The 21,265-nt window shown below is 43.4% G+C and overlaps 1 protein-coding gene across 1 annotated transcript; it reads right to left on the bottom strand.

The window, feature by feature from the left end:
* Positions 1 to 185: 185 nt before the first annotated feature.
* LOC115003881 (salivary glue protein Sgs-3-like) lies at positions 186 to 15,404 on the bottom strand. Its single transcript, XM_029425824.1, has 12 exons — positions 15,370 to 15,404; positions 6,278 to 6,397; positions 5,877 to 5,996; positions 5,560 to 5,679; positions 5,159 to 5,278; positions 4,842 to 4,961; positions 4,420 to 4,539; positions 1,651 to 1,770; positions 1,250 to 1,369; positions 933 to 1,052; positions 511 to 630; positions 186 to 313 (listed from the first exon to the last, which is right to left on the bottom strand). The coding sequence occupies exons 2-12, from the start codon at positions 6,339 to 6,341 to the stop codon at positions 186 to 188; spliced, it is 1,272 nt and encodes a 423-aa protein (XP_029281684.1). The 5' UTR covers positions 6,342 to 6,397; positions 15,370 to 15,404.
* Positions 15,405 to 21,265: the final 5,861 nt, after the last annotated feature.

The following is a 21,265-nucleotide window of genomic DNA, read 5'->3' as shown; positions in this document are numbered from 1 at the left end:
ACCTTATGAATGAAATAACAACATGCAACAAACAGAAAATAAATGTTAAATACAGTCTGAGGTGTTTTGATGATGAGCTGTTTGTTAGCGTCTTCTTGTGCTGTCTCTACATCTCTAATATTTTAATTAAGGTATTGCTCCATGTCTATGAAAGAGATTTTCTATGATGTATACTTATGTCCTTTTCACTCACCTTGTTCTGTTGGAAAATTGTTGTCTTCAGATGCAGTTTCCTTCGTCCCTCCTGATGTGGTCATGTTCACTGTTGTCTGTTTAGTTCTTGTTGGTGATGTTGTAGTTGTTGCATCATCACCTTAAGGAATGAAATAACAACATGCAACAAACAGAAAATAAATGTTAAATACAGTCTGAGGTGTTTTGATGATGAGCTGTTTGTTAGCGTCTTCTTGTGCTGTCTCTACATCTCTAATATCTTAATTAAAGTGTTGCTCTACGTCTATGAAAGAGATTTTCTATGATGTATACTTACAGTATGTCATTTTCACTCACCTTGTTCTGTTGGAAAATTGTTGTCTTCAGATGCGGTTTCCTTCATCCCTCCTGTTGTGCTCATGTTCACTGTTGTCTGTTTAGTTCTTGTTGGTGATGTCGTAGTTGTTGCATCATCACCTTAAGGAATGAAATAACAAAAAACAAACAAACTGCATCGTTAAAAAAGTTCTGCTCAAAACAAAAGTCAGAAATGTGATAGTAAAAGCTCAAATATAATCACATATCTGGTGTAATTATCCACCTGTGATTTTAAACAGCTCATCATATTCTCACCTGGTGTCTCACCTGAGGACTTAGGAGAGCTGAAGGTGAACAGAAGCCGTTTCTTATCTTAACGATCTGTCACTGCACATTTCAATATCTCATAATAACTCCTATTAATATTTTCTATGATTTATACTTATGTCCTTTTCACTCACCTTGTTCTATTGGATTATTGTTGTCTTCAGATGCAGTTTCCTTCGTCCCTCCTGATGTGCCCATGTTCACTGTTGTCCATTTAGTTGTTGTTGGTGATGTTGTAGTTGTTGCATCATCATCTTAAGGAATGAAATAACAAGATGCAACAACAAGAAAATGAATGTTAAATACAGTCTGAGGTGTTTTGATGATGAGCTGTTTGTGAGCGTCTTCTTGTGCTGTCTTTACATCTCTAATATCTTAATTAAAGTGTTGCTCCACGTCTATGAAAGAGATTTTCTATGATGTATACTTACAGTATGTCATTTTCACTCACCTTGTTCTGTTGGAAAATTGTTGTCTTCAGATGCGGTTTCCTTCGTCCCTCCTGTTGTGCTCATGTTCACTGTTGTCTGTTTAGTTCTTGTTGGTGATGTCGTAGTTGTTGCATCATCACCTTAAAGAATGAAATAACAAAAAACAAACAAACTGCATCGTTAAAAAACTTCTGCTCAAAACAAAAGTCAGAAATGTGATAGTAAAAGCTCAAATATAATCACATATCTGGTGTAATTATCCACCTGTGATTTTAAACAGCTCATCATATTCTCACCTGGTTTCTCACCTGAGGACTGAAGCCGTTTCTTATCTTAACGATCTGTCACTTCACATTTCAATAACTCATAATAACTCCTATTAATATTTTCTATGATTTATACTTATGTCCTTTTCACTCACCTTGTTCTATTGGATTATTGTTGTCTTCAGATGCAGTTTCCTTCGTCCCTCCTGATGTGCCCATGTTCACTGTTGTCCATTTAGTTGTTGTTGGTGATGTTGTAGTTGTTGCATCATCATCTTAAGGAATGAAATAACAACATGCAACAAACAGAAAATAAATGTTAAATACAGTCTGAGGTGTTTTGATGATGAGCTGTTTGTGAGCGTCTTCTTGTGCTGTCTCTACATCTCTAATCCATCCATCCATCCATCGTCTACCGCTTATCCGGGGTCTGGTCGCGGAGGCAGCAGCCCCAGTAAGGAACCAATCTTTCCTTCTACGGGCCACATCCTCCAGCTCCGACTGGGGGATCCCGAGGCGTTCCCAGGCCAGTGAGGTGATATAATCTCTCCACCGCGTCCTGGGTTTTCCCCGGGGTATCCTCCCAGCTGGACGTGCCTGGAACACCCCCCTAGGGAGGCGCCCATGTGGCATCCTTACTAGATGCCCGACCCACCTCAACTGGCTCCTTTCAACATAAAGGAGCAGCGGCTCTACTCCGAGTCTCTCACGGATGGCTGAGCTTCTCACCCTATCTCTAAGGGAGACGCCAGCCACCCGTCTGAGAAAACCCATTTTGGCCGCTTGTACCCGTGATCTCGTTCTTTTGGTCATGACCCAGCCTTCATGACCATAGGTGAGGGTAGGAACGAAGATCGACCGGTAGATTGAGAGCTTTGCCTTCTGGCTCAGCTCTCTTTTCTTCACAACGCTGCGGTAATGCGACTGCAGTACCGCCCCCGCTGGCTCAGATTCTCATGCCAATCTCTCGCTCCATCATCCCCTCACTCGCGAACAAGACCCCGAGGTACTTGAACTCCTTCACTTGGGGTAAGGGCTCATTCCCTACCCGGAGTAGGCAATCCACCGGTTTCCTAAAGAGAGCCATGGCTTCCGATTTTGAGGTGCTGATCCCCATCCCAACCGCTTCATTCTTGGCTGCGAACCGAACCAGTGACTTTTGAAGGTCACAGACCGATGATGCCATAAGGACCACATCATCTGCAAAGAGCAGCGATGAGATCCTCAGGCCACCGAACTGCAACCCCTCTCCTCCACTACTACGCCTCGATATCCTGTCCATGAAAATCACGAACAGGAGTGGTGATAAAGCGCAGCCCTGGCGGAGGCCAACATTCACTGGGAACGAGTTCAACTTACTGCCGAGTATCCGGACACAACTCTCGCTTTGGGCGTACAGGGATTGGATGGCCCTCAGAAGTGACCCCCTCACCCCATACTCCCAAAGCACCTCCCACAGTATCACCCAGGGGACCCGGTCATACGCCTTCTCCAGATCCACAAAACACATGGGCGTACTCCCAGGCCCCCTCCAGGATCCTTGCGAGAGTGAAGAGTTGGTCCTTTGTTCCACGACCAGGACGGAATCCGTATTGTTCCTCTTCAATCAGAGGTTTGACTACCGGCCGAACCTTCCTTTCCATTACCTTGGAGTAGACTTTACCAGGGAGGCTGAGAAGTGTGATACCCCTGTAGTTGGCACACACTCTCTTGTCCCCCTTTTTAAATAGGGGAACCACCACCCGGTCTGCCACCTCCTAGACACTGTCCCAGACTTCGACACAATGTTAACGAGGCGTGTCAACCACGACAGCCCCTCAACACGCAAAGCCTTCAGCATTTCTGGATGGATCTCATCAACCCCTGCGGCTTTGCCACTGTGGAGTTTTTGCTTAATTGAAGTGTTGCTCCATGTCTATGAAAGAGATGTTCGATGATGTATACTTATGTTCTTTTCACTAACCTTGTTCTGTTGGAAAATTGTTGTCTTCAGATGCAGTTTCCTTCGTCCCTCCTGATGTGCTCATGTTCACTGTTGTCTGTTTAGTTCTTGTTGGTGATGTAGTAGTTGTTGTTGGTGATGTTGTAGTTGTTGCATCATCACCTTATGAATGAAATAACAACATGCAACAAACAGAAAATAAATGTTAAATACAGTCTGAGGTGTTTTGATGATGAGCTGTTTGTTAGCGTCTTCTTGTGCTGTCTCTACATCTCTAATATTTTAATTAAGGTATTGCTCCATGTCTATGAAAGAGATTTTCTATGATGTATACTTATATCCTTTTCACTCACCTTGTTCTGTTGGAAAATTGTTGTCTTCAGATGCAGTTTCCTTCGTCCCTCCTGATGTGCTCATGTTCACTGTTGTCCGTTTACTTCTTGTTGGTGATGTTGTAGTTGTTGCATCATCATCTTGAGGAATGAAATAACAACATGCAACAAACAGAAAATAAATGTTAAATACAGTCTGAGGTGTTTTGATGATGAGCTGTTTGTTAGCGTCTTCTTGTGCTGTCTCTACATCTCTAATATTTTAATTAAGGTATTGCTCCATGTCTATGAAAGAGATTTTCTATGATGTATACTTATATCCTTTTCACTCACCTTGTTCTGTTGGAAAATTGTTGTCTTCAGATGCAGTTTCCTTCGTCCCTCCTGATGTGCTCATGTTCACTGTTGTCCGTTTACTTCTTGTTGGTGATGTTGTAGTTGTTGCATCATCATCTTGAGGAATGAAATAACAACATGCAACAAACAGAAAATAAATGTTAAATACAGTCTGAGGTGTTTTGATGATGAGCTGTTTGTTAGCGTCTTCTTGTGCTGTCTCTACATCTCTAATATCTTAATTAAAGTGTTGCTCTACGTCTATGAAAGAGATTTTCTATGATGTATACTTACAGTATGTCATTTTCACTCACCTTGTTCTGTTGGAAAATTGTTGTCTTCAGATGCGGTTTCCTTCATCCCTCCTGTTGTGCTCATGTTCACTGTTGTCTGTTTAGTTCTTGTTGGTGATGTCGTAGTTGTTGCATCATCACCTTAAGGAATGAAATAACAAAAAACAAACAAACTGCATCGTTAAAAAGGTTCTGCTCAAAACAAAAGTCAGAAATGTGATAGTAAAAGCTCAAATATAATCACATATCTGGTGTAATTATCCACCTGTGATTTTAAACAGCTCATCATATTCTCACCTGGTTTCTCACCTGAGGACTTAGGAGAGCTGAAGGTGAACAGAAGCCGTTTCTTATCTTAACGATCTGTCACTGCACATTTCAATATCTCATAATAACTCCTATTAATATTTTCTATGATTTATACTTATGTCCTTTTCACTCACCTTGTTCTATTGGATTATTGTTGTCTTCAGATGCAGTTTCCTTCGTCCCTCCTGATGTGCCCATGTTCACTGTTGTCCATTTAGTTGTTGTTGGTGATGTTGTAGTTGTTGCATCATCATCTTAAGGAATGAAATAACAAGATGCAACAACAAGAAAATGAATGTTAAATACAGTCTGAGGTGTTTTGATGATGAGCTGTTTGTGAGCGTCTTCTTGTGCTGTCTTTACATCTCTAATATCTTAATTAAAGTGTTGCTCCACGTCTATGAAAGAGATTTTCTATGATGTATACTTACAGTATGTCATTTTCACTCACCTTGTTCTGTTGGAAAATTGTTGTCTTCAGATGCGGTTTCCTTCGTCCCTCCTGATGTGCTCATGTTCACTGTTGTCTGTTTAGTTCTTGTTGGTGATGTCGTAGTTGTTGCATCATCACCTTAAAGAATGAAATAACAAAAAACAAACAAACTGCATCGTTAAAAAACTTCTGCTCAAAACAAAAGTCAGAAATGTGATAGTAAAAGCTCAAATATAATCACATATCTGGTGTAATTATCCACCTGTGATTTTAAACAGCTCATCATATTCTCACCTGGTTTCTCACCTGAGGACTGAAGCCGTTTCTTATCTTAACGATCTGTCACTTCACATTTCAATAACTCATAATAACTCCTATTAATATTTTCTATGATTTATACTTGTGTCCTTTTCACTCACCTTGTTCTATTGGATTATTGTTGTCTTCAGATGCAGTTTCCTTCGTCCCTCCTGATGTGCCCATGTTCACTGTTGTCCATTTAGTTGTTGTTGGTGATGTTGTAGTTGTTGCATCATCATCTTAAGGAATGAAATAACAAGATGCAACAACAAGAAAATGAATGTTAAATACAGTCTGAGGTGTTTTGATGATGAGCTGTTTGTGAGCGTCTTCTTGTGCTGTCTTTACATCTCTAATATCTTAATTAAAGTGTTGCTCCACGTCTATGAAAGAGATTTTCTATGATGTATACTTACAGTATGTCATTTTCACTCACCTTGTTCTGTTGGAAAATTGTTGTCTTCAGATGCGGTTTCCTTCGTCCCTCCTATTGTGCTCATGTTCACTGTTGTCTGTTTAGTTCTTGTTGGTGATGTCGTAGTTGTTGCATCATCACCTTAAGGAATGAAATAACAAAAAACAAACAAACTGCATCGTTAAAAAACTTCTGCTCAAAACAAAAGTCAGAAATGTGATAGTAAAAGCTCAAATATAATCACATATCTGGTGTAATTATCCACCTGTGATTTTAAACAGCTCATCATATTCTCACCTGGTTTCTCACCTGAGGACTGAAGCCGTTTCTTATCTTAACGATCTGTCACTTCACATTTCAATAACTCATAATAACTCCTATTAATATTTTCTATGATTTATACTTATGTCCTTTTCACTCACCTTGTTCTATTGGATTATTGTTGTCTTCAGATGCAGTTTCCTTCGTCCCTCCTGATGTGCCCATGTTCACTGTTGTCCATTTAGTTGTTGTTGGTGATGTTGTAGTTGTTGCATCATCATCTTAAGGAATGAAATAACAACATGCAACAAACAGAAAATAAATGTTAAATACAGTCTGAGGTGTTTTGATGATGAGCTGTTTGTGAGCGTCTTCTTGTGCTGTCTCTACATCTCTAATCCATCCATCCATCCATCGTCTACCGCTTATCCGGGGTCTGGTCGCGGAGGCAGCAGCCCCAGTAAGGAACCAATCTTTCCTTCTACGGGCCACATTCTCCAGCTCCGACTGGGGGATCCCGAGGCGTTCCCAGGCCAGTGAGGTGATATAATCTCTCCACCGCGTCCTGGGTTTTCCCCGGGGTATCCTCCCAGCTGGACGTGCCTGGAACACCCCCCTAGGGAGGCGCCCAAGTGGCATCCTTACTAGATGCCCGACCCACCTCAACTGGCTCCTTTCAACATAAAGGAGCAGCGGCTCTACTCCGAGTCTCTCACGGATGGCTGAGCTTCTCACCCTATCTCTAAGGGAGACGCCAGCCACCCGTCTGAGAAAACCCATTTTGGCCGCTTGTACCCGTGATCTCGTTCTTTTGGTCATGACCCAGCCTTCATTACCATAGGTGATGTATACTTGTGTTCTTTTTTACTCACCTTGTTCTGTTGGAAAATTGTTATCTTCAGATGCAGTTTCCTTCGTCCCTCCTGATGTGCTCATGTTCACTGTTGTCCATTTAGTTCTTGTTGGTGATGTTGTAGTTGTTGCATCATCACCTTCAGGAATGAAATAAGAAAAAACAAACAAACTGCATCGTTAAAAAAACTTCTGCATAAAACAAAAGTCAGAATGATGTGATAGTAAAAGCTCAAATATAATCACATATCTGGTGTAATTATCCACATGTGATTTTTAACAGCTCATCATATTCTCACCTGGTTTCTCACCTGAGCACTGAGGAGGGCTGAAGGTGAACAGATGCTCTTTGTTATTGTTATCATCTGTCACTGCACATTTCAATAACTCACAATAACTCCTATTAAAGTGAGCTGTTGGAAATGTGACCCCGGTTGAACATTTACTCTGTGATGTGACATCATTCTTATCACCCTCATACAGCCACTTCACTGTGTGTCTACAGATGTCATATATGGACACAGAGCAGAGTAATGTCACCTGATCATTGTTGTGATGTTCAGTCACTGAAGATGGAGATATTGTGAGAGAAAGACAACAAGAGTAAAAATTAACTTCCTCACTGTGATCATAATTATTGTAATGTTTCGGTAAATTGTTCTAAAAGACAGAAAACATTAAGATGTAAATACTCACAGGTAACAACAGACAGAAAATACTGAGCAGCTTCAATATGTTGTTGTCCTGATATGAACTGTCTGCAGAAGTAACGACCAACATCATGAACTGTGACCTTCTTTATAACCAGAGAACATTTCTCTGTAACACTCAGTCTATCAGATTTAGCTCCGGCTTCTTTGTGAATCTCCCCGTGTTCAAACAGCGTCACTGTGTTCGCTGAAGAACTCATGATCCAGGTATAACTGTCACACTTCTCATCATGTATCACATTTTCAAAAGGCAAAGTGACATCATCTCCAACTCTGACAAAGATGGAGGAATAATCACCAGATGCTGCTGTTGAGAAAAAGAGAGACACATGAAGAAAGAGTTCACTAAACTCAACATGTTACAATAAAAACTTGTGTGTGACAGTTAAAGGAAGAATACTTAATAAAGTACTATTAGTAATATCAATGCAGTTTTGTAATATTCTTCATTGAATGTGTGTTTCATGTGTGTTTACCTGTAAACAGCAGCAGCAGCATCAGAAATGAAGACATTATGATCCTTCTGAATTCAGCCATCGTGCTTCTCTCTTGGTCTCTCGCTCTCAACTGTCAAAGTGTCGAACCTGCTGCTTCTGAAACATGAATACAGCATCTACTTCCTGTGGTCACTTCCTCTTCCTCACTTCATCTCTCCTCTGTTGGCTGTTGAGATGATGTGTGATATTAGTTTTTATTCTCTCTGAATGTCTTGTGAATATCAGAAGAGTGAAACACTTTGTAACATTCACTTTAAGTTTGATGCATTTTGCTGCCTCTCTTCTCTACAGTGATTCACAGTGATGATGACTGTGAGGTCTTGACCAGCGAGAGAACAGAGGAAGATGAGCTGGTGAATATTGTTAGTTATAATTGATATTAATAGCAATGCCAATAGTTTATATATATATATATATATATATATATATATATATATATATATATATATATATATAGTAATAGTTTTAATAGACACACAGTGGTCTGAGACCTGCTGGTTCCTCATTGTATCTTTGCACTTTTCTATTTTTTATTTTCTGAGAACTGAAGGAGAAGTGTTTCTGGGAAAATGTGGTTAACATCAGCAGCAGAGCTCTGGAGGTTTCACCCTCGGATGTTGACCACATGAACATCAGAAACATGAAGTGTGAACACATTAATGAGTGTCTACATTAACTGTCTTTATGTGTCTACTTGTGAACACATTAATGAGTGTCTACATTAACTGTCTCTATGTGTCTACTTGTGAACACATTAATGAGTGTCTACATTAACTGTCTCTATGTGTCTACTTGTGAACACATGTAGCAGGTCTGTTCATGTTGTTTTGAAATAGTTTGTACAACTTAAAAATCTGATGTTTTATCCGAGTGTGTGTGACGTCACCACTTCAGGGTTCTCCTGCTCTGCACACTGCAGAGATCTTTGGTCCTTTAATGATGTCTGAGAATAATGTGGAGTCAGATTACAGCTACAGTAAAGAGGTCATGAGCATCCACCATGAACTCTTATTTTAGATGCATTTACATGTTGTATAAAAACGTGAGAGCCCAGTGCAAACAGAGGTGTTTTTTTAGGGAGGGGGCTAACCGGGGCGTGTAACACTGAGCATGGACCCACCTGTGCCCCCCCACCTCCAAACGAAGATTGTACAATAAAAAGTACTGATTTCTTTTCCGACGATCCAGGCAGGGGCGGGACTTTTTTTTGATGAGCACACCATGCGGCCAATCACTTGTGAGGACAGACTAGGATCATACCATTATGTGACAGAAGGAAGGGGGGCACACGCTCCAAAGACAGCGAGTGTAGTGGTACAGGCCAGGTACACAGAGGGACAGAGAGAGAGAGACGGGGGATTTAAAGCCAGCGCATCGGGAGAAAGTGAAGAAATTAGCAAAATTGTCATAATGATTCAGACTTTGTCCTTTATTTATTTGATTTGTTTGCTGTGGTTCTGTGTTAAGTTGTTAATTTAAAGGTTTGATTAAATGTTAAACAATAGTAACTGTGTATTTTCTTTGTAACAAAAAAATGAATAAAAATAAGGCTTTTATGAAAACACTGAATGAGAAATTGCTCACCAACAAACAAACCATTTATAATTGCTAAATTAGGCTAAAATAGAAGGCTCCGAGTGATACTAAATGAAGAGCCATAATAGCCAAAATAGCCGAATCTTTGAAAAGAGCCGAACCTCCCATCACTAGTATGAACGGTCTGACTCGTTACCATGGGAACCTAAATAAAAACATGAATGCCATGATTGATCACTGGAGAGATGCTTTCATCAGTCAGGAACGTACCAATCATGGTATTGTTTTGTTGTGAGCTGTAATTTATACCTAACTAAAAATATTGAAGGCTTGAACACTGCTTCCTCTTTTGTCTCTGGTTGAATGTAGCTTGGGTTGAATGTAGCTTGGGTTGAATGTGCCCCTCTGACAAAACACATGGCCCCAGCCAGGCCCCCCGAGAGCCAAAGGGAGCACAGGGGTCTCAAGGGAGAGCCAAAGGGAGAGCTGGGGTCTCGAGAGCCAAAGAAAGCGCTGGGGTCTCAAGAGAGACAAGGGGAGCGCTGGGGTCTCGACAGCCAAAGGGAGCGCTGGGATTTCGACAGCCACAGGCAGCGCTGGGGTCTCAAGAGCCAAAGGGAGCGCTGGGGTCTCGAGAGCCAAAGGGAGTGCTGGGGTTTGCAGCGGTCCGGCAGCAGTAACAAGGGGCTGTCGCAGCCCGGCAACAGGAGCGGGGGCGTGTGAGCTGAAAAGTCCTGTAGCCATTCGAGCAAAAACCTCTTCAGTCCTGGCTTCGTAGCTATTTCTTTCTTTACTAACCGTAGCACAGCCTGCCGTATCCTCCAACAGCGAGCCCTTTTCCACTCCCCAAAAATACAAATTAAAGTGTGCTCTAAATCATAGGTCTCCTCGTCCATGATGTCTGCTGGGTCCATACTTGGTCGCTTCGTTCTGTCACGTTGTGGTACAAGGGGAGGACCCAAATGCAGATAGCCAGATAAAGTTTTAACAAAAAGAGAGCTTTATTTAACAAAGCTTGCAAATCTAAAACAAGGTGACTAATAAAACTGAAAACACAAACCAAGGAAGACACCAGGTAGCACGAAGAAGCACGAGGGAAGCACGAGGCCACATGGGTGTAACATGGATGACGAACCAACAGGGAACACTGGGACAGACAGGGATATATACACACAGACACTAAACGAGAGAACGAGCTGGGGGAGAAAGGCAAAGACACAAGGGCAGGGTGAATGGAAACGGGAAGATCAAATCAACAATCACTGGGTGAGGGAAAAACACACCAACAGGAAGTAAAACAAGACATGACACAAGGGGGAGTGAACATTTCAAAATAAAACAGGAAACAAAAAACCAAGATCATGACGGTGTTTAAAAAGAATCTGGTTAACCCCCACAGTCACTCACGGTGTCCCTAGGGGTCAGTCCTCCGTCCACTCCTCTTCATCCTGTACATCTTTCACCTCTGATCAAAATCTAAGCCAACATGGCATCTATATCCACTGCTACATCAACAACACTCAACTCTACCTTTCCTCCAAGACCATCACACCCACCACCCACTCGACCCTCATCGTCAGTCTAAATGATATTAAAACATGGATGCAACAAAACTTTCTCCAACTCAACTTCAATGAATCAAAATACTCATCATCAGTCCTGTAGTCCAATATGTTTAAATCAAAGTCACTTCCTCTGTACACTGAGTAACAACAATAAGGTAAATCTGCTGCAGCTTCTAAAAGAAGCAGAACATCTTAAACTCACAACTTCATTTTGCAACAGGAAGCCAATTTATATACAGAATTAGATTCAACTTTGTTGTTGTTGCATATTGAGTACACGTACTGAGACAACTAAATGCAGCTCAGTGCAAGAAGAACAGTGCAGAGTAATGTACATATAGCATTATATAATATAATAATATATAGAATAAAGAATAAGTAGTATTTATGTAAATGCTTAGATACATACAATATGAACATGTGCAGCAGTTACAGCAGGCAGTGCAGGTATAAGTGTACAACATGTACTGTAGGTGTGAGTACAAGTAATGCTAATAATAAGACATCATATACAGAACACACAGCTGGAGGTATGAAACTGTGTGTAGACTATAGATCAGATATATACAGCAGGAACATGTGCAGCAGTTACAGCAGGCAGTGCAGGTATAAGTATACAACATGTACTGTAGGTGTGAGTACAAGTAATGCTAATAATAAGACATCATATACAGAACACACAGCTGGAGGTATGATATGAATAATGTGAGTAGACTATAGATCAGATATCTTCAGTACAGGCAGTAGTATAAACATGTATGAGAATGTGAGAGCCTAATTAAAAACCACTAATGAATATAAAGAGTTATGTTTCCTGTTGGATGAAGTTAAGAAGTTAAAGTTCTGAACTGACTCACATGTTCAGTCTTCAGAAATGTTAAAATGATCTTATGATTACACTGTTTTCTGATGATACATGTGATGAGAGGATGTTTAACAGCAGTAGACTCTGTGGTGAGTTGATGATGTTGATCAGTGGAGTCACACAGAGGTAGAAGTGTCTCCAACGTTTTCATAGTTCACCTCATCTTCATCTTCATCTTCATCATTTTGCTCCTGTGAACATTGAACACATACATGTTGAGACACAGAGCAGTTCCAGAGGAACAGCTGGGGTTTAGTGCCTTGCTCAAGGGAACCACAGTGATTGTTATTGAAGCAGATTGGAGCTCTTTCCTCACACACACTCTCAGAATGAGTCCACACATTCAAACATGGTTTTATTTCAATCTCACCTTCCTGACTTTTAGGCTCCTACTGCTCCACATTTTAAATAAAATCATTTAAAATGTATTTATATAGGCCAATATCACAAATTAGACATTTGTCTGCCGCTCTGTGTTTGAGTTCTCACAACTTTTCTCCACCATAACAATACAAACAGAATAAGTATGGACCCAGCAGTTTGTGAGGAGGAGTTTTATGTTTGGTATATTCCCTTAATCTTAATTTTTGGGCAATGAGAAGAAGCCAACTGTAAAAGTGACCAACAGGCACTTCTTCGATAGGCCCACAGGATGGTGACTGAGAAGCCCTAGTTGAGGAGTCTACTGCCTGCGGAAATCAGAGATTTCATCAACCTCGCAGATCAGTCTGCCTCCCTGTCAGCTCGCCAGCCCACATTCCTGGGTACTCGCCTGGCCCTGGGAGGTCCTCTGCAGCGGGCTCCCAGGCCTCTGAGGAGGAGATTTGGCAGTGCAAGCCGGCGTCATGTCGGCTCGCTGTCCCTGTCATGTCGGCTTTCAGTCCCCCGTTCCTGTTGCCGGACCTCTGCAGACCCCAGTTACCGCTGCTGCCGGACCTCTGCAGACCCCAGCTTTCCCCCTGCTGCCTCTCGAGACCCCAGCCCCTGCGCTCCCCTCGCCTCTCGCCTCTCGTGACCCCAGCCCCTGCGCTCCCCTCGCCTCTCGTGACCCCAGCCCCAGCGCTCCCTTTGCCTCTCAAGACCCCAGCCTCCAGCCTGGCCTCCTGAGCGGCTATGCCTGCCTTCAGACCGGCCTCTTGAGTGGCTCTGTGCGCCTCCAGCCCGGCCTCCTGAGTGGTCCTGCCCGCTTCACCATTCTCCATCCTCGTCTCCCTGGCCTCCAGCCCGGTCTCCCCGGCCTCCAGCCGGATCTTCCCGGCCTCAAGCCCCATCTCCCCGGCCTCCAGCCCCATCTCGCCGGCCTTCGCCGACCTCCTGCCCGGCCTGACCCGACCTCCTGTCCGGCCTTCTCCGTCCAGCTACCCACTTAGTTCCCTGGCCTTTTTTGTACCCTTAAAGTACAGACACATGAGAGACACACAAAGTCCGGGGATGATGGCCCGGTTGCTGAGTTAGTAACAAACATTTACATAAATGCAAACAGAAAGAGAGGGAGAGGAGGAGGAGAAAGGAAGAGAAGGAGGAGAGCAGAGAGGTGTCCCCCGGATGTCTAAGACTATAGCAGCATAACTAGGGAAGGTCCAAGGCAAGCCTGAGGGTCACTTCTGAGGGCCATCCAATCCCTATATGCCCAAAGCGAGATTTGTGTCCAGATACTCGATGGGACTCGTTCCCAGTGGATGTTGGCTTCTGCAAGGGCTGCGCTTAATCACCAATCCTGTTTGTGATATTCATGGTCAGGATATCGAGGCATAGTCGTGGAGGAGAGGGGTTACAGTTCGGTGGACTGAGGATCTCATCGCTGCTCTTTGCAGATGATGCGGTCCGGATGGGACCATCAATCTGTGACCTTCAGCAATCATTGGATTGGTTCGCAGCCAAGTGTGAAGTGGTTGGGATGAGTATCAGCACCTCCAAATCTGAGGTCATAGCTCTCAGCAGGAAACCGGTGGATTGCCTACTCCGGGTAGGGAATGAGTCCTTACCCCAAGTGAAGTAGTTTAAATACCTCGGCATCTTGTTCGCGAATGAGGGCACAATAGAGCGAGAGATTGGCAGTAGAATCAGAGCAGCATGGGCGGTATTGCATTCGCTTTACCGCACCGTTGTGACGAAAAGAGAGCTGAGCCAGAAGGCAAAGCTCTCGATCTACCGGTCGAACTTTGTTCCTACCGTCACCTATGGTCATGAAGGCTGGGTCATGACCAAAGGAACGAGATCGCGGGTACAAGCGTCTGAAATGGGTTTTCTCAGATGGGTGGCTGGCGTCTCCCTTAGAGATAGGGTGAGAAGCTCAGCCATCCGTGAGAGACTAGGAGTAAAGCTGCTGCTCCTTTGAGTTGAAAGGAGGAGGCCCCGGGGAAGACCCATGACTCGGTGGAGAGATTATATCTCCACACTGGCCTGGGAACGCCTCGGGATCCCAGAGTCGGAGCTGGCAGAAGTGGCCCGGAAAAGGGAAGTTTGGAGTTCCCTACTAGAGCTCTTGCCCCTGCGACCTGACCCCGGAAGCGGTAGACGATGGATGGATGTTTAAACTCACCAGGTTTTCTCCCATCTGTGTTTTGTTCCGTGAAAAAACTAAAAGACAAACGACAGTTAAAATCCAGCTTTTCTCTAAAACGTCCTGTTTGTAAAGGTTTCATATGTGAATGCTCTCACCTTTAGTTTTGGTCCATATGTTGACTGTAACCACACTGATGATGAGTGCTGCTAAACCCACAGACACGATGATGAACGTCCACCAGACTGAGAGAGAAGTTAGAAATGTTAATATAGTCTGAGGTGTTTTGATGACGAGCTGTTTTTTAGCGTCTTCTTGTGCTGTCTCTACATCTCTAATATCTGAATTAAAGTGTTGCTCCACGTCTATGAAAGAGATTTTCTATGATGTATACTTATGTCCTTTTCATTCACCTTGTTCTGTTGCAAAATTGTTATCTTCAGATGCAGTTTCCTTCGTCCCTCCTGATGTGCTCATGTTCACTGTTGTCCGTTTAATTCTTGTTGGTGATGTTGTAGTTGTTGCATCATCACCTTAAGGAATGAAATAACAACATGCAACAAAGAGAAAATAAATGTTAAATACAGTCTGAGGTGTTTTGATGATGAGCTGTTTGATAGCTTCTTCTTGTGCTGTCTCTACATCTCTGATATGTGAATTAAAGTGTTGCTCCATGTTTATGAAAGAGATTTTCTATGATGTATACTTTTGTCCTTTTCACTCACCTTGTTCTGTTGGAAAATTGTTGTCTTCAGATGCAGTTTCCTTCTTCCCTCCTGATGTGCTCATGTTCACTGTTGTCTGTTTAGTTGTTGTTGGTGATGTTGTAGTTGTTGTTGGTGATGTTGTAGTTGTTGTTGGTGAGGTTGTAGTAGTTGCATCATCACCTTAAGGAATGAAATAACAAAAAACAAACAAACTGCATCGTTAAAAAAACTTCTGCTCAAAACAAAAGTCAGAATGATGTGATAAAGCTCAAATATAATCACATATCTGGTGTAATTATCCACATGTAATTTTAAACAGCTCATCATATTCTCACCTGGTTTCTCACCTGAGGACTGAGGAGGGCTGAAGGTGAACAGATGCTCTTTCTTATTGTAACGATCTGTCACTGCACATTTCAATAACTCATAATACCTTTCATTAATGTGAGCTGTTGGAAATGTGACTGCGGCTGAACATTTACTCTGTGATGTCATCATGAAATCATTCTCATCACCCTCATACAGCCACTTCACTGTGTGTCTACACCAGTCATATGTCGACACAGAGCAGATTAATGTCATCTGATCATTGTTGTGATGTTCAGTCACTGAAGATGGAGATATTGTGAGAGAAAGACAACAAGAGTAAAAATTAACTTCCTCACTGTGATCATAATTATTGTAATGTTTCAGTAAATTGTTCTAACAGACAGAAAACATTAAGATGTGAATACTCACAGGTAACAACAGACAGATCATACGCAGCAGCTTCAGCTTGTTGTTGTCCTGATATGAACTGTCTGCAGAAGTAACGACCAACACCATGAACTGTGACCTTCTTTATAACCAGAGAACATTTCTCTGTAACACTCAGTCTATCAGATTTAGCTCCGGCTTCTTTGTGAATCTCCCCGTGTTCAAACAGCGTCACTGTGTTCGCTGAAGAACTCAAGGTCCAGATAGTACTGTCACAGTTCTCATCATGTGTCACATTTTCAAAAGGCAAAGTGACATCATCTCCAACTCTGACAACGATGGAGGAATAATCACCAGAAGCTGCTGTTGAGAAAAAGAGAGAAAAATGAAGAAAGAGTTCACTAAACTCAACATGTTACAATAAAAACTTGTGTGTGACAGTTAAAGTAAGAATACTTAATAAAGTACTATTAGTAATATCAATGCAGTTTTGTAATATTCTTCATTGAATGTGTGTTTCATGTGTGTTTACCTGTAAACAGTAGCAGCAGCATCAGAAATGAAGACATTATGATCCTTCTGAATTCAGCCATCGTGCTTCTCTCTTGGTCTCTCGCTCTCAACTGTCAAAGTGTCGAACCTGCTGCTTCTGAAACATGAATACAGCATCTACTTCCTGTGGTCACTTCCTCTTCCTCACTTCATCTCTCCTCTGTTGGCTGTTGAGATGATGTGTGATATTAGTTTTTATTCTCTCTGAATTTCTTGTGAATATCAGAAGAGTGAAAAACTTTGTAACTTTTAAGTTTGATGCATTTAGCTGCCTTTCTTCTCTACAGTGATTCACAGTGATGATGACTGTGAGGTCTTGACCAGCGAGAGAACAGAGGAAGATGACTTTGTGAACATTGTTAGTTATAATAAATGTTAATAGTAATGCCAATAGTTTTCTTTAGATAATGTTTATTAAAAACAGACACACAGTGGTGTGAGACCTGCTGGTTCCTCTTTGTATCTTTGCACTTTTCTATTTTTTATTTTCTGAGAACTGAAGGAGAAGTGTTTCTGTGAGGGTGTGGGTAACATCAGCAGCAGAGCTCTGGAGGTTTCACCCTCGGATGTTGACCACATGAACATCAGAAACATGAAGTGTGAACACATTAATGAGTGTCTACATTAACTGTCTTTATTTGTCTACTTGTGAACACATGTAGCAGGTCTGTTCATGTTGTTTTGAAATAGTTTGTACAACTTAAAAATCTGATGTTTTATCTGAGTGTGTGACGTCACCACTTCAGGGTTCTCCTGCTCTGCACACTGCAGAGATCTTTGGTCCTTTAATGATGTCTGAGAATAATGTGAAGTCAGATTACAGCTACAGTAAAGAGGTCATGAGCATCCACCATGAACTCTTATTTTAGATGCATTTACATGTTGTATTAAAATGTGAGAGCCCAGTAACACTGAGCATGGACCCACCTGTGCCCCCCCCCCCCCCTCCGAACGAAGATTGTACAATAATAAAAAGTACCGATTTCTTTTCCGACGATCCAGGCAGGGGCGGAACTTTATTTTGATGAGCACACCATGCGGCCAATCACATGCGAGGACAGACTAGGATCATACCATTATGTGAAAGAAGAAAGGGGGTAGATGCTCCAAAGACAGCGAGTGTAGTGGTACAGGCCAGGTACACACAGGGACAGAGAGAGGCCCACCACTCATAGGAATGACTGCTGGGGTCGGATGCGCTGTCACAGCAGAGGCTGGCTCTGGGGACGTGGAACGTCACCTCTCTGTGGGGGAAGGAGCCGGAACTAGTGCGGGAGGTGGAGCGCTACCAGTTGGATCTGGTGGGACTTACATCTACGCACAGTCTTGGCTCTGGAACCGTACTCCTGGATAGGGGTTGGACTCTTTTCTTCTCCGGAGTTGCCCAAGGTGTGAGGTGTCGGGCGGGTGTGGGGATACTCACAAGTCCCCGGCTGATCACCCCAGTGGACGAGAGGGTCGCCTCCCTACGCCTTCAGGTTATGGGTGGGAAAACTCTGACTGTTGTTTGTGCCTATGCCCCAAACCGCAGTTCGGAGTATTCGGCCTTCTTGGAGACTCTGAATGGAGCCCTGCAGGGGGCTCCAGTAGGGGACTCCGTAGTCTTGCTGGGAGACTTCAACGCACACGTGGGAAACGATGGAGACACCTGGAGAGGCGTGATTGGGAGGAACGGCCTCCCTGATCTAAACCCGAACGGTCATTTGCTGTTGGACTTCTGTGCTAGTCATGGAATGGCCATAACAAACTCCATGTTTGAACATAAGGATGCTCATAAGTGTACGTGGTACCAGAGCACCCTAGGCCAAAGGTCAATGATCAATTTTGTAATCGTATCATCTGATCTGAGGCCACATGTTCTGGACACTCGGGTGGGGTGGAGCTGTCAACTGATCACCATCTGGTGGTGAGTTGGATCAAGGGGTGGGGGAAGACTCTGGACAGACCTGATAAACCCCAACGGGTTGTGCGGGTGAACTGGGAACGTCTGGAGGAAGCCCCTGTCCTGGAGATCTTCAACTCACACCTCCACTTTTCAGACATCCCTGTGGAGGTTGGGGGCATTGAACCTGAGTGGGCGATGTTCAAAACCTCTATTGCTGAAGCTGCGGTGATGAGCTGTGGTCTCATGGTCTGAGGTGCCTCAAGGGGTGGTAAGGCAGGGAAGCCGTCCGACTGAAAAAGGAGTCCTTCCGGGTTATGTTATCCGGGAGGACTCCGGAAACAGTTGCAGGGTACCGAAGGACTGGAAGGGTGGCAGCCTCTGCCGTGTCAGAGGCAAAGCAGCGGGTGTGGGAGAAGTTCGGAGAAGCTATGGAGAAGGACTTTCGGTCGGCACCAAGGTGCTTCTGGAAAACCATCCGGCACCTCAGGAGGGGGAAGCGGGGAACCATCCAAGCTGTGTACAGCAAGGGTGGGACCCTGCTGACTTTGACTGAGAAGGTTATCGGGAGGTGGAAGGAGCACATTGAGGAACTCCTGAATCCGACTAACACGCCCTCTATGGTAGAGGCAGAGCTGGAAGCTGATGTGGGATCATCGTCAATTTCCCTGACGGAAGTCACTGAGGTAGTCAAACAACTCCACAGTGACAAAGCCGCAGGGGTTGATGAGATCCGTCCAGAAATGCTGAAGGCTTTGGGTGTTGAGGGGCTGTCTTGGTTGACACGCCTCGTCAACATTGCGTGGAAGTTTGAGACAGTGCCTAGGGGGTGGCAGACCGGGGTGGTGGTTCCCCTATTTAAAAGGGGGACCAGAGAGTGTGTGCCAACTACAGGGGTATCACACTTCTCAGCCTCCCTGGTAAAGTCTACTCCAAGGTACTGGAAAGGAGGGTTCAGCCGGTAGTCGAACCTCTGATTGAAGAGGAACAATGTGGATTCCGTCCTGGTCGTGGAACAATGGACCAACTCTTCACTCTCGCAAGGATCCTGGAGGGGGCCTGGAAGTATGCCCATCCGGTCTACATGTGGTTTGTGAATCTGGAGAAGGCGTATGACCGGGTCCCCCGGGTGATACTGTGGGAGGTGCTGCGGGAGTATGGGGTGAGGAGGTCACTTCTGAGGGCCATCCAATCCCTGTACACCCAAAGCGAGAGTTGTGTCCGGATACTCGGCAGTAAGTCAGACTCGTTCCCAGTGAATGTTGGACTCCGCCAAGGCTGCGCTTTATCACCAATCCTGTTTGTGATTTTCATGGACAGGATATCGAGGCGTAGTCGTGGAGGAGAGTGGTTGCAGTTTGGTGGCCTGAGGATTTCATCGCTGCTCTTTGCAGATGATGTGGTCCTTATGGCCTGTGACCCTCAACAGTCACTGGATCGGTTCGCAGCCGAGTTTGAAGCGGTTGGGTTGAGGATCAGCACCTCAAAATCTGAGGCCATGGCTCTCAGCAGGAAACTGGTGGATTGCCTACTCTGGATAGGGAATGAGCCCTTACCCCATGTGAAGGAGTTCAAGTACCTCGGGGTCTTGTTCGCGAGTGAGGGGACGATGGCCCGACCCCGGATAAGCGGTAGACGATGGATGGATGAATGGATAGTGTGATTGATATTCCTTTGAGGGCACAATAAAAAATACAAAAAGATTATAAAATAATTATTTTATTAAAACAACCCAACACCAGTTTAATTGATTGTCATTGGATTATAAAAAATCCTAAATTAATCAAAACAAATATATAGTTTTTCATTTTTTTAATGAAACTTCCATATACAGAACACACAGCTGGAGGTATGAAACTGTGTGTAGACTATAGATCAGATATATACAGCAGGAACATGTGCAGCGGTTACAGCAGGCAGTGCAGGTATAAGTATACAACATGTACTGTAGGTATGAGTACAAGTAATGCTAATAATAAGACATCATATACAGAACACACAGCTGGAGGTATGATATGAATAATGTGAGTAGACTATAGATCAGATATCTTCAGTACAGGCAGTAGTATAAACATGTATGAGAATGTGAGAGCCTAATTAAAAACCACTAATGAATATAAAGAGTTATCTTTCCTGTTGGATGAAGTTAAGAAGTTAAAGTTCTGAACTGACTCACATGTTCAGTCTTCAGAAATGTTAAAATGATCTTATGATTCCACTGTTTTCTGATGATACATGTGATGAGAGGATGTTTAACAGCAGTGGACTCTGTGGTGAGATGATGATGATGATCAGTGGAGTCACACAGAGGTAGAAGTGTCTCCAACGTTTTCATAGTTCACCGCACCTTCATCTTCATCATTTTGCTCCTGTGAACATGGAACACATACATGTTGAGACACAGAGCAGCTCCAGAGGAACAGCTGGGGTTTAGTGCCTTGCTCAAGGGAAGCACAGTGATTGTTATTGAAGCAGATTGGAGCTCTTTCCTCACACACACTCTCAGAATGAGTCCACACATTCAAACATAGTTTTATTTCAGTCTCACCTTCCTCACTTTAAGGCTCCTACTGCTCCACATTTCAAATCAAATCCAATCAAATCAAATGTATTTATATAGCCCAATATCACAAAATACATATTTGTTTCAGTGGGCTTTACAGACTGTACACCATACGACACCCTTTCTCCTTAGACCAGTGATTTTCAAGCACTGTGCCGTGAGAGATCATCAGGTATGCTGTGGGAAATTATCCAACTTTTTAAAATCTGGTTTAAACTTTT

Source organism: Cottoperca gobio, chromosome 24, assembly GCF_900634415.1.
Source record: "Cottoperca gobio chromosome 24, fCotGob3.1, whole genome shotgun sequence".
Taxonomy (NCBI): domain Eukaryota; kingdom Metazoa; phylum Chordata; class Actinopteri; order Perciformes; family Bovichtidae; genus Cottoperca; species Cottoperca gobio.
The sequence above is the reverse complement of the archived record's forward strand: the minus strand, read 5'-3'. Positions and strand labels throughout refer to the sequence as shown.

Excerpts from the sequence above, each read along its gene's own strand:
- LOC115003881 (XM_029425824.1), bottom strand. The coding sequence starts at position 6,341 with ATGGGCACATCAGGAGGGACGAAGGAAACTGCATCTGAAGACAACAAT. Across the intron at positions 4,540-4,841 it reads CAATAATCCAATAGAACAAG|GTGATGATGCAACAACTACG; the intron begins GTGAGTGAAAAG and ends TCATTCCTTAAG. Across the intron at positions 1,053-1,249 it reads CAATTTTCCAACAGAACAAG|ATGATGATGCAACAACTACA; the intron begins GTGAGTGAAAAT and ends TCATTCCTTAAG.